The 13,519-nt window shown below is 39.4% G+C and overlaps 1 protein-coding gene across 4 annotated transcripts in view; it reads right to left on the minus strand.

Moving 5' to 3' along the window:
• Positions 1-2,773: 2,773 nt before the first annotated feature.
• LOC101854994 (queuine tRNA-ribosyltransferase accessory subunit 2) overlaps positions 2,774-13,519 on the minus strand; it is a 22,933-nt gene continuing 12,187 nt past the window's right edge. For 3 of the 4 annotated variants that reach the window (XM_035973457.1, XM_035973455.1, XM_035973458.1), the window contains 7 exons: positions 12,040-12,210; positions 10,575-10,674; positions 9,809-9,897; positions 8,436-8,536; positions 4,555-4,701; positions 3,175-3,300; positions 2,774-2,948 (listed from right to left, as the gene is read on the minus strand). In XM_035973457.1, the coding sequence (XP_035829350.1) occupies positions 2,819-2,948; positions 3,175-3,300; positions 4,555-4,701; positions 8,436-8,536; positions 9,809-9,897; positions 10,575-10,674; positions 12,040-12,210 (864 nt within the window). In that variant the 3' untranslated portion in view covers positions 2,774-2,818. The remainder of the gene's footprint in view (positions 2,949-3,174; positions 3,301-4,554; positions 4,702-8,435; positions 8,537-9,808; positions 9,898-10,574; positions 10,675-12,039; positions 12,211-13,519) is intronic. The other variant, XM_035973456.1, reaches the window with a different exon arrangement.

Raw genomic sequence — 13,519 nt, forward strand, 5'->3', positions numbered from 1 at the left:
CCTCACTGTTTCTGAATGTCTGTCTTATTTTTTTCCTCACTGTTTCTGAATGTCTGTCTTATTTTTTCCTCACTGTTTCTGAATGTCTGTCTTATTTTTTTCCTCACTGTTTCTGTATGTCTGTCTTATTTTTTCCTCACTGTTTCTGAATGTCTGTCTTATTTTTTTCCTCACTGTTTCTATATGTCTGTCTTATTTTTTCACTGCGCACAGTAACGGTTGTTGTGTCGATGTACTTCTTTCTGCGCATGGGAATCAAACTGATGCCTTCTGTTGCAAGGGTGAAATGCCTAAAACCGCTACAACACAAACCTACATCTACTTTAAAAAAAACAATATATCATTTTTTTTTTTACTTTACTTTACTTTATTTTATTCCTCCGCTTGTACCGGTGGGTGTCGCGGGGAGACAAAGGCGTCTGTCTGTCTGTCGCTTTTTTTAAAAACATTGTTTGGAAAACCTATTTTTTCAAGAGCAATTACACCAATCAAAATTCAATACTCCTTTCTGTTGATTTAAAAAGAAAATTTGCTCCTTCTGTGATGACATATTTGTTTATTTATTTGCTTGCTTTTTTAAAATCCATTTTTATTTCGTTCGCTTATTCTAATTCATAACATTAAAATGATATTGCATTACTATTCGGTTCCAACGTCCACTGTACAGAACACTATTATTCCCCATCGTGGTGCTACTGACTGAAGTGTCTTTAGGCCATTAACATCTCGAGTTCTTATGTACAGTATAACTGTAATTGTAAATGGGCTGATTCATCAATGTCATGCTCATAACTGTGCCTGAAGTGCAACAGAGCGAACTGAGCACTGCTTTTTTTCTTTCTTCATCCTTATTATCACCATTTTTCCTCTACTTCTTTTGGGTGTTTGTACACTCTTGTGAGCCGCTATTTTTGGGGTGCCTTGATAGTCGAAGCAGACTTTGTGCCGTTGAAGCTGGAGAGGTGAGCAGAGTAAGTCTGATTTCCTGTGTAAGGACTTCTCTGTTGACATCCACCCCTTGGCACTCATATGACCTTACGCAGTTGCGAGCGCCGCAAAACGTCTACTAAAACAAACAACAAAAGCTTTACCATTCGGTGCCAACTTACACTGTACAGAACATTACGTGATAGGCCTCAAAAGAAACGAAAACGATGACACGATCACAATTGTAAGGGAAGTAATCGAGTATTTACATGCACGAAAGAAAAGTCGCTACCAGTTATGTCCCTTACCCAACTGTCCTTCAAGGCCAAAGGGAGACAAGCGTGCTTTTTTTTTTCTTTGGTACCATGCACCAGAGACTATCATAAGTATTTTCTATATTAATTTTTAGTAGTACGTTTTAGTATGGTTTTACGGTGCTTGCAACTGCGTGAGGTCGTATGAGCGCCTATATGGTCGCTTTTTTAAGGACAAGCGGGCTAACCCAGATTTCGGGGGTTTCAAGAAATCTTGACCTACACCAAAAGTGGACATTGCCCTACCCATAGGAGAAGTTTGGTTTCAGTGGTGTGTATATTTGTTTGGATATATAGATAAAACTTTCTTTGTCTTTTAAAGAAACTTAATGAGGGGCAAAAACTTTACCTTACATTTTCTAAAAACAGCATTTTTCAGGATAGCCCCCTTGTGCTTCAAAGCGATCATATTAACTTTGAAGTCACATCGAATGTTGCTATTCGGTAATCATACTTGAGAAAGACGTTCACTTTACTACTGGTGTATTGGCTGTCACAAGTGTCAGCTTGATTCGTGCAAAAAACGAAAGAAACCGTTTTGATTGTGCACCACCACATGCTGTGTGCAGAGGCTGATTGTCCCAAACATTGATTTGTTGACAAGGTGTTAAAAATTTATTTAAAAAAAAAAAATTACTGCGCTCTGTGCTGTGGGTTATGGCCTATGCAAATACAGACTTCAACAAAAGTTAAGGACCACCTTGACAGAGAGCCCAAATTTTTTTTTTTAATCCGAAAAAAGACAGCAAGGAATGTTTTTAATTTTTTTGCTCTGAAAGTGAATTGATTTGGTTAAGAAATGATTCCATGAACTATCTTTGAAATTTCAGATGTTTTGCTTTTCACCTGTCTGAGCTGCGAGAGTGTTCCTTAACTTTTGTTGAAGTCTGTAAGAGAGCGCAACAATCCAATGTTCCAATGTTCGCCTTACTCCTGACTTTGGCACAGTCAATGTTTTTCTAAATATGCAAGGTAGTACTGAACAACTGTGGGTGGCTGGCGGGTGCTCTGGTGTGGTTTGCTTCTTCTTTCCTACGAAACATCTATCGTCCTTATCTCCCCTCCTCCTTTTTTATGTTTGTTAGTCTCTTGTAATACCTTTAATCTTCTGGCGCTCATATGACCTTAAGCAGCTGCGAGCGCCGTAAAAGCTTTACTAAAACTAAAAAAGGACAATGGAGTACACAGAAAAAAAGGAGTTATAAGTGTTATAAGAATATTTAAAGAGCACAATCGAAAAAATTTAATGAATGAGAGACAATGCCTGATTGTGTTCTCAGATTTTATTCCTTTTTTTTTCTTGCCCCTTCTCTCATCTCAATCTCTCTCTTTTCCTGGTTCACAAACACACACATACACAAACACTTAATTTCACACACACTTATACAGCTATGCATGCAAACACAGGACTAATCATTGGATGATTATGAAACAAAAACAAAATAAATAAATAAAACCACCTAAAACAACACAAAGAATCTCAACACACACACACACACACACTCCCTCCTCCCCCCCCCCTCAAACACATACACACCTCCTTCCCCCCCCCCCCCCATACATGACAAGGTCACAGGTCATCTGACCACGTCTTCCCGCTGTCCTCCTTCCTGGCGTGCCAACGACTGCTCCAGCTCCGACAGTTTGTCCTGGCGACCCGTCTCTCGCAGCCGGGCGAAGAACTTGAAGTACTGCTCAAAGTTGTGACTGAGGAGAACACAAAATCATTAAATTGATATTATCATTATCTTTCTTATTATTGTTCAGGATAATCATTATCTTTCTTATTATTGTACACTACCAGTATTTTAATCATAATTCCTAACATGATTACTATAACATTAATATGGTTATCATTATTGCTATATTTTTAAATTTCATAACAGCATTCATTCATTCCAGTAACAATGTGCCACAGAACATTTTCCCTCACATTGTCAGGAGCACGTAGGCCAGTAGTTCGGACGTGTTCAGCAGATGGTGCAGGTAGGAGCAGGTGAAGTTGGCACATGTGTAGCAGCCGCACCCAGGCAGGATGGGAGAAAAACTCTCAAAGAACCTGAAAAGAAAAACAAAACTAACTACGTAAATAATTTTTGAAACTTCCAATAATAAATCTTTTTTTTTTAATCTAAAAATTGTTGAAAACTTTTATCTCCTCATCTAACCACTCCAACTGAAAAAATACCCCCCACCCCCTAAAAAAAAGAAAATTAATGCAATAACCCCCCCCCCAAAAAAATAAAAAAAAATAAAATAAAAATAAATAAATAAACAAGCAACCCAAAGCATTTGCTCTTAAACATCTACACAATACAACCAATTTCCAAACAATTTGATTGTTCAGTGAACTGGACGTTCTGCTTATGAACCATCTTTCAGCTTTTCCCCCTACATAACGGCTGATACAAACAGCTTACAGACGTGCCAACTTTTTAAAAATGCGGTCAGAAAAACCCAACATTGCGACATCAGATTACATACCAGCGAAGCAAGATAACATCATTGTGATTGGTTTTGGTGCAGCACATGTGCTAAGGATCTCAAATTCCCACAAGCAAAATCTTTAGTTTAGTATTAGTAAGAATTTTACGGCACTTGCAACACAATAAGGTCATATAAGTGATGAAGATAAAAAAGTGTTACAAGAGAGTAACATACACAAGGTCAAGGAGGAGGAGAGAGAAGGATGATAGCTTTTGATCGGAAAGAATGAGCAAAACCACACCAGAGCACCCGCCAACCAACCACAAACGCAAATTCTGGGACAGTCCTGGTAAATTTGGGTCAGTTGACAAGCCTGTGTTTACTTTCTACCTCAAGGTAATTCTGCCCCATCTTCTCCCTCCAACTGGTACCAGAATGTGGACAAATACTTTTTCCACTCATCATCATCCGGTGCCTTGCCGACTGGCGTGAGCGATCATGGACCTCTACTTCACTCTGTCTTGCGTTGAGAAATGGTGTCTGTTGTTCTTGCTGCTCCTAGCCAGATTGTCAGCTTGTCCAGTATCTTCTCTCTCTGTCTGCCTCTGCCTCTCTTTCCATTAAACTTGCCTGTTGTTACAATATTCTCCAATGCTTCTTTCCGCATTGTGTGTCCGAAGAAATTTGCCTGTCGCTTTCTTATATTCGTCATAAGCTGTCTTCTGCAATTTGCTTCAACCAAGACTTTTTCATTTGCTTTTCTAGCTGTCCATTGGATAGGTAGCATGCGTCTTATGAACCACAATTCTGTCGCCACAATTGTTCTACTTTTTCCACTACCCAGCATTAAAAGATTTACAAGAAACGACACACCAAGATATCGTACCTTTTGTCATTGAGATCCACGTAAAAGCCTGAGGAAGCAGAGTTCTCTTTGGATCCTTCCAACTCCAACTTGGCAGGCTGGGAGGTGGGAGGGAGACTGTAGTCCGCTGTCAGGGCAAAGCCTTTCTCCGTCAGTGTGTGTGGGTAAGTGGACTCAAGTTAAGGGAAAACATCTACAGCAATACCAATGATAATAATACTAATGTCTATAAAAATGGTTATAATAATAATAATATATTAATAATAATAATAATAACAACAACATTATCAATAATAATGATGATAATAATAATAATAATAATAATAATAATATAATCATCATCATCATCATCATCATCATCACCATCATCATCATCATAATAATAAAAAAAGTCCATTTATAGAGTTCCAAGTGGCAATAAGGAATAAGAGGAATGTAACATCCCATATTTTTTTTTTTTACAGTACAGGGTTCTACGGCGCTCGTAACTGCATAAGGTCATAGGAGCGCCAAGGGGAGGGTGTCAACAGAGAAGTCCTTTCAGGGAATCAGACTTAGACTGCTCTCCTCTCTAGCTTCAACAGCACAAGATCTGCTTCGACTATCAAGGCACCCCGGAAATAGCAGGTTACAAGAGAGTGACAAGCCTACAAAAGAAGTAAAGGAAATGACAATAGTAAGGATCAGGAAAGAAAGAGCAGCTGTTCCCTGTTGTAGATCAGACACAGTTATGAGCGTGACACGAGTCAGCCCATTTACAATTCTACTGTGCTTGAACGAGAAATGTCCCCCCTTTGGGAAAGGCCTAAAGACACTACAGTCAGTGGCACTGCTCCGGGCGGTGGTAACATCCCACAAGCAGATGAAGACACACAATAAATAAAATCCTCTCCACTCTTGAATCAAACTCATGTCTGATGTGTTCGGATGGTGTACGTAAGAGCAGGTGAAATAAACACACGTGTAACTGCTGTGTCCTGATAAGAAGGGAGGGACACTCATAAGAAAGTGAAATATAGACAGAGAAAGATCTTGTCAGTAAGTTAGTGTTTTAGCGCCTATAAAGCATAAATGGTTGCTTGCACTGTATGCTTCCCAGGAAGTTGAGGCTGTTTCAGAATGCTTTCATCAGGTCTGTTGGGGCAATAGTATAGATTGTGATGCGCATAGAGCTCGCTGTTGAGCGGGGATTAGCGCTACATAAATGCTATCTATTATTATTATTATTATTAAATAAAAAAACTATATAAGTAACCAAAATATTTTCTTTAAAATAAATTTGCAATGGTGAAGACCCTGAAGACCTAGGACGCCAGTCATAGCCACAAAACTTTGCAACGTATGTGAAGCAGCGAGGTGAAATCAGGCGCTCGTCAAAATAACAAAAGATATGAAACAGGCATTTTTAGGCGAATTAAGCAATTTTTATCAAATTTTCGCTTTTTGCATGTCCGTATAAAAACATATTTCCATTACGAAGCTTACTGAAAAACATGGATTAAAAGACACAAAAAATATGTAATTTTCCCGTCTTCAAGTACTCTTTACCTACTGGATTTATCAAACTTTGGCGGCTCTTTTTTCGCTAATTTCACCACTGAAACCAGTCGACCTCACCTTCTTCAATCGCAGCTATCTTGACTATTATCCAAGATAGATGGTTAATTTGTTTCATTGAAAGCAAGGCAAATGGATCACGGTGCACCGGCAGTGGATTTTAGTTGCCGCGGGGGGTTCCCCGCCGGGCGCCTTATCACGTCGGGGTCACGGGGGTCAGCTCCCTGTCGCCGCTCTGTCTGGGTCGACTTAATTTTTGGTACTTTTCAACGTACAATTTAAGGTTCATCCTTGTATTTATGGTAATTCTCATTTAGTGCACCCAAAGCACGCATTTCTTCTCTTGAGACTCAAAAAAGAACGGACGTTGTAACTTGTCTGGTTATTTCGTTAGACGCGCTGGAGTCGGCAATGCTAAATTGTAATTTTTTTGGAACTAGCGTGAATGAAACAAAATCAATATTAAAAAAACGCATCGTCAAAATCTGTCGAACTTTTGGAATATGAACGACATAACATTAGTACAGATACTCAGAAAAGATGGTATCTGCGCTTATAATAGAAGGCTGTAATTTTGCAATTTTATCCATCGGGCACACAATTCGCTACGAAGTAATTCCTCCAAATACAACTTTATGTGTCTAATATAATCATGAATATTCGCATATTTTCTCGAAAGTTTATAAAAGTTATCATGAAGTTTCTCAATGAAAAGTACAAATCGATTTTAGTGCTAGAATATATCTTCAACGTAGATCTAATACACGAACAGTATCTGTTACACTCCAGAAATTGCTTACTTTTCTTAAAACGCTAAGTCTAGGTTTTGTAAGTTGACTGAATAATAGGGATGACTTCTCGTAATTGGGTTATAAGAATAATTTCTAGCTTTCCAGGGACACTGAATCAGCACCAGACTTTTCCAGCTTTTTAAAAAGTTTCTATGACCATTTGCAATAACTGACAATGTGACTGATTTCTTTACATGCATAATTGTGTCCGCGCATATTTCCTACACAAAAACTAAGAATGAATGTTTTAGCTGTCGTTATTTTTATTCCATACTAGAAGTTTATCTCTACCCATGTATTTACACGGTTTTGTGGTTTTTTAAATCGCTTATATTATATCTTTTTAGTTGTATGCAGTCTGCCACAGACACAGCAAGATTCATGAACAAACGCAGGGTAACTTTCTCTTGTTTAATAGTAAAATAAGAGCTAACGTTGATCGTCTTTAGTTAAAATATGCAGATGTGCATCTTTCTTCTCTTATAACTTGACTATTACTACTACCGCAGATTTAAGATTTCTCATGGTAAAAGACATGATATTCACAGTCAGTTTAACACAGAATTTGGAGAGATCTGTCGTGCCTTTTTAAAAATAACAATCATTTATTCATAACTTTGTAACTAAAATAGGACAAATTGGGTACTCTACAAACACTTGTCTAGAACAAAAACTAAGGCACAGAAACTAACCATTCTAAGGGCAGAATAAATCTCAAGACATTGAGCTTTTAGTACATTCGCGTAATGGTTCGCTGTGTGGGATGGGGAAGAAGTTATATCGTTTTAAACATAGTCAAAAATGCGAACTTCCCGACCGACACTGTCAAAGTCGCCTCAGGGCTCATTAACCCCGTGACCCCGAGCCGGGGAGCTCCGGCGGGCTGCTGAGTCACGCGAACTAAAAGTAACAGAATCGGGCGAAAAGTGACGCCGTGGGATAAGCTTTCAGTTGATACCAGTGACTCAACACGCCTAAAAATTGACGGGCGTCTGAATCTATCGCGTCGTGACACATATGAGACAACAGACCTCAGACACAAGACGACAGCTGGCTTGTTTGTTTTAATAGAGGTGTTACAGCGCTCGCAACTGTAAAAGGTCATATGAGCGCCAAGGGGTGGATGTCCACAGAGAAGTCCTTACAGGGAATCAGACTTACTCTGCTCACCTTTCTAGTTTTAACAGCACAAAGTCTGCTTCGACTATCAAGGCACCCCGCAAATAACGGGTCACAATAGTGTGACAAACATACAAAAGAAGTAGAGGAAAATGACAATAGTAAGGATTAGGAAAGAAAAAGCAGCAGTTCCCTGTTGTAGTTCAGGCACAGTTATGAGCGTGGCATTGTTGGATTGCCCACAACAGAGACAGGTGGACAGCCCTTCTTCGCGGCCTATACACAACACCAGGGTGAAGGAGGAGAATGACGGTGATGTGAGAATCTGTCATAAGACGCCACTTTTCAAAATGGCATATGCTGGAGACGTACACTAAGCTGTTCACCAGTCATGGCCACAAAACTTTGTAGCACATACATATGTGACAAGGATATGCACTGGAGAACACATCAATGCCCAGCCTGAAAGCTCTGATGACTTGTAAGGGAGACCACACCGCGTCCATCATCCGAGGCTTATCATCGGGAAGATGAACCTGAAAAAACAATCAACAATAATCAATGCATTAGTTTAATTTAGTTTTAGTAAGAGTTTTTAAAAAAAGTTTTGGTAGAGGTTTTACGGCACTCTCAACTGCATAAGGTCATATAAGCGCCGAAGATTAGAGGTGTTACAAGGGAGAATTAAACACAAAACAGAAGGAGAGGAAACCAGGATGATAGATATTTGGTAGGAAAGAAGGAGCAAGCCACACCAGAACACCCGCCAACCACCCTTCAATCCATGAAAAAATAAACAAATCCTCGATAAAAAGGTTCATTTTCAAGTAATTTGTTAGTCCACACCCTATCCATGGAGTCATGCTCTCTCGATAAAACTCAAGTAATTGGAAGAAATGGATCATCTCTTTTTTTTAAAATATTAAAACCATTGCTGAGGTTGATCTGTATGTCATTAAAAAAACAACTAAAAACCAAAACAAAACAAAAATAAACCCCAAAAACAAACAAACCCACGAGTCAGTGAGTCAGTAGACACTGTAAACAGTATAAAAGCACTGTGACACTGTGAGCTAACTTTGAGGCTTTTTCTCTTCATTTCAGTTAGTAGAAGTTTTTTCTAGGTGTTGAACATTTTTCATGAAAGCGCATATATATAGATCTTGTTTTCGATTGGGGACATGTGCTATACAAATGCTATTTATTATTATTATTATAACGTACTTAAAATACAACACCATTTAGGATTCCTGCTTTTGTTTTAGTAGAGGTTTTACAGTGCTCGCAACTGCATAAGGTCATATGAGCGCTAAGGAGTGGATGTCAACAGAGAAGCCCATACAGGGAATCAGACTTATTATCAGACTTACTCTTAGGATTCCTGGCGAATGTCCGTCAGTGGTGTCTTGATGGTCATTTTCAAGACACTAATGACACGTCAGAGCAAAACAACATATTTACAGTCCACCTCGACTAACATCACAGACGCCCATCCCTGATAACATACTATAAATTAAAACAATGTTTAGTTTTAGTAAGGGTTTTACGGAACTTGCAACACAATAAGGTCAGATAAGTGCCGAAGATTAGAGATGTTAAAAGGGAGTATAAAACACAAAAAAGGAGGAGAGATAAAGACGATAGATGTTTGATAGGAAAGAAGGAGCAAACCACACCAGAGCACCCGCCAACCACCCACGAAATTAAAACAAAACCCGTTTTAGAGTTTGCAACTGATGAAAAAGACAACTTTGAAATGCATACACAACTTGCAGATTCATACCCAGAAAAAATGTTTGAGAACTCACCATTGTCTCTGTTAGAACCGTCATGAATTCCTCATCCGCAAATAGGTCCACACTGGAATGTCCTTTTTCAAATCCTTCTATGAGGAAACCTGTCAGAAGATAAGGGAGGTGCGCCATCAGCTCATACAGCATCTTGCGTGCTGAACTATACTGCTGAAGATGATGGTTCAAATCCCAAAAAGAGCATTCTTGAATTATAGTTGTTTGAGAGGTTATCAAAGCTCTTTTATAGCATAAGGCTATTGTCAGAATAAGCATAGATGTGTATTGCTCTTTCGAGTATGTATCTATATAACTCCAAATGTCTTGTAATTAAAGTCCTGCATGTGGTTGAATGATGCATCTGATGTGATATGTACATTTTGTCAGCTTTACTTCTCTTTTCATGTTGAAATTTAATGAGAGTAATATATAATTTAAATGTGTAATGTATACCAGCATGTGTTTTTATGGTCCTGTAGAGCCAAGAAAAATTTCGCTCTGGGATAATAAAGTATTATCTTATCTTATATATTTGGCTTAGTTCTGTAAGAAATGAATATGTCACGAAATGTTACTCCATATGAACCTGCTCTATCAATGTCCTGCATAAGACAATCACCCGTTCAAACTGCCAATTCCCATTTCGCTGTTTGTAGGTTTTTTTAAACATTATAAAAGCACTGTGTGAGATAGCCACTTTTCTCCTCAACAATGTGTGGGCCGTCTTAGACAATAACATAACCACAACCCTCATATCTCGGATCACTTTTTCTCCCTGTCCTACCATCCACTGGTCTTGCAGCCGTTTCCTTGGCCGACCGTCTCCTCTCCTCCACACTGTAGCCTCCCTCAATGGCCCCGATGAGGCTCGACGTCTTCAACACCTGGAAAGGAAAAAAGCAGCCATTGAAGCAACACGTTCACCTTTAACTCTTTCCCTATGACACCACTTTCTTCACCATGACCAAGCCGCGTTGGCTGCCACTATTTTTTCTCCCTTTTTGCCTGTGATCAGAAAAAATATATTTTCTTCTGGTTATACATATGCGATATATTTCAAAATGCAGGTAAATTAAATTCTTCAGAGAGTCAAAGAAATAATTTAAAAATGTAATCAAGACATATATTAGTCTGACAAAGTAAGAATACACTCAAATGGAAAAGAAAAGAAAAACACTTTTTTATAACTCATGGCATCAAAACACCAGTCACACAAGCCGCATTTTGTTGCTTACAAAAGGGAATGAGTAAAAAAACAAAAACTACCACCACCGTCAACAACAACAACAACAAAACAGTCATGCTGAAGTATTATGCTGTCAGACACAAAGAATAGATATTATCTCAAAGATTCATCAAGTTTACGGGGGTATTTTTAAGTAGAGGTTTTACGGCGCTTGCAACTGCATAAAGGCATATGAGCATCAGAAGATTAGAGGTGTTACAAGAGAGTAAAAAACATAGAAAAGAAAAAGGGGAGGTATGGGCGATAGATGTTTTATATGAAAGATGAAGCAAACCACCTGAGAGCACCCGCCAACCATCCACTCAAAGAATAGATCGTCTCAAAGTTTCATCAAGTATATATTTTCCCCTAAATGATTTCGCCTCACTCCTACCTCATTCTTGTTCTTCATCTCCACAATGTTCCTACCTCATTCTTGTTCTTCATCTCCACAATGTTCCTACCTCACTCTTGTTCTTCAGGGGGCTCTCGTGGCCTAGAGGTTAAGGTGTTGGCCTCTCATTCAAAGGTCCAAGGTTCGAACCCGGGTAGAGAGGGAAAAATTTTCTTCTCTAAATTTGTCTCCTTTCACCTCCTTTCCTGCTCTCTAGCAATGTTCTGTCATCTGCTTTCGTCTCCTCTTCCTGCCCCCACTCCCTCACCTCTTTTGCCCTCCTCCTCTGGGCTCCTGATTCTTTCTGCAGCCTTTCTACTGCTACTCCTTGGCTTCTTCTTACTGCTGTCTTTCAGCCACACCCCTGATCTTCTGGTAGGAAAGATCTACACCTAGCCTTCTCGGACAAGGGCGAAAAATCTCAGAGGGCCCGTGTGCAAGTTGCGAAAGTTAAAGATCCCTTGGAGGTCTAAGAGTAAGCTGTGGTCGCCACCCGGGGAAAATAAAAAATTTCCTACCAACTGAAAAAGTTTAATGTGTCCCGCATGCTCATATGACCTTATGCAGTTGTGAACGCCGTAAAACACTTACAAAAACAAAACTTTTTCTTCACCTCCACGATGTTCCTACCTCACTCTCGTTCTTCATCTCCACAATGTCGTCCAGGAAATCCAGAGTGCGATCAACAGCCTTCAACAGTCTCTTTTTGCCGCACGTCTTGTCGGTGTCTCCGTCGCTCAACGCCTGGAACCAGTCGGGGCAAAAAGCTTCCTGCACCTTCATGTACAGCTGAGGGTCGAGCTGAAAGAGGAAGACACAACAAGATAATAATAAAAATAATATATAACATTTATATACCCCTTTTCCAAAAAAGTAGCTCAATACGCTTTACATTCGAAAACCCATTTTCAAAACCTTTCGTACTACTTCCTTTCTTCTCATGAAATATATTATATTTATGCACACACACACTCACACACACACACACAGACTATTTTCATACAGACGTATGCACAGAACACCTATAATTAAAATAACGCTAAAAGCTTAAGAAGGATAGGCCTGTAGGAACAGAAAATGCTTAAGATGTCTTCTGAAGCTATCACATAACTGACACATGAACAACTTGAAAGTGTACAAAGAATAACAAAACAATGTTTCAACAGCTACTAGAATGGATCTAAAACAATAGTGTTGTGCTCTAACCAAGCACACTGGCTTCAAAACTTTTCAACGCACAAAACGACTTCGAAGATCATGGAAGAGCCCGTTAAAACTGTTGAAATTGCTCCTAGGCACCTTTTGTAGAGCTTCCAGAAATAAGCTGACCATATCATTAATAATGGGATACGGTGCTACTGACTGAAGTGTCTTTAGGCCATACCCAAAAGGGGGGGGGGGGGGGGGAGAGACATTAACATCTCGAGTTCTTAAGCACAGTAGAATTGTAATTGTAAATGGGCTGAGGTGAGCAGAGTAAGTCTGATTCCCTGTAAGGACTTCTCTGTTGACATCCACCCCTTGGCGCTCATATGACCTTATGCAGTTGCGAGCTGGGTCCTTCACTATTCTGTTATTGAGCGAGCACCACATCACTTGTTCTTTTGCTGAAATCTACTAAAATTAAAAAACAAGCAGGAAAACATAAGTAACTGCATTTGAATAAATTCCCTCAAGGCACAATACAGTATAAATAATTAGCAGATGGCAAATGTCAGTCTGAAAGGAGAGGGAAAGGACATCCTAGAAGGAAAATAAGCGATCATCATTGCCTTTCTCACCCTGCACCAGGGTATAGGCCACGGACAAACTCTTTCCACCTTTCTCTATCCTGGGCTAGTCTCTTGATGTTATTCCATGTCTTCCCACTTTTCTGTATATCGATTTCTGCGATTCTTCTCCTGGTTCCACGCAGTCTTCCACTTGATCTCTTACCCTGTGGGTTCCAATCCGAAACTTTCTTTGTTATGCAGCTGCCTGACTTCCTGAGAGTATGTCCAATCCATCGCCACCGCCTTTTTTCTACCTCATCTCTGACTGGGATCTGTCTTGTTTTCCTTACAGCTTCCACATAAAATAAGCTATGCATGTATGTAAAAAATCTGTTGTA

This window comes from Aplysia californica, unplaced genomic scaffold, assembly GCF_000002075.1.
Source record: "Aplysia californica isolate F4 #8 unplaced genomic scaffold, AplCal3.0 scaffold01247, whole genome shotgun sequence".
NCBI lineage: Eukaryota > Metazoa > Mollusca > Gastropoda > Aplysiida > Aplysiidae > Aplysia > Aplysia californica.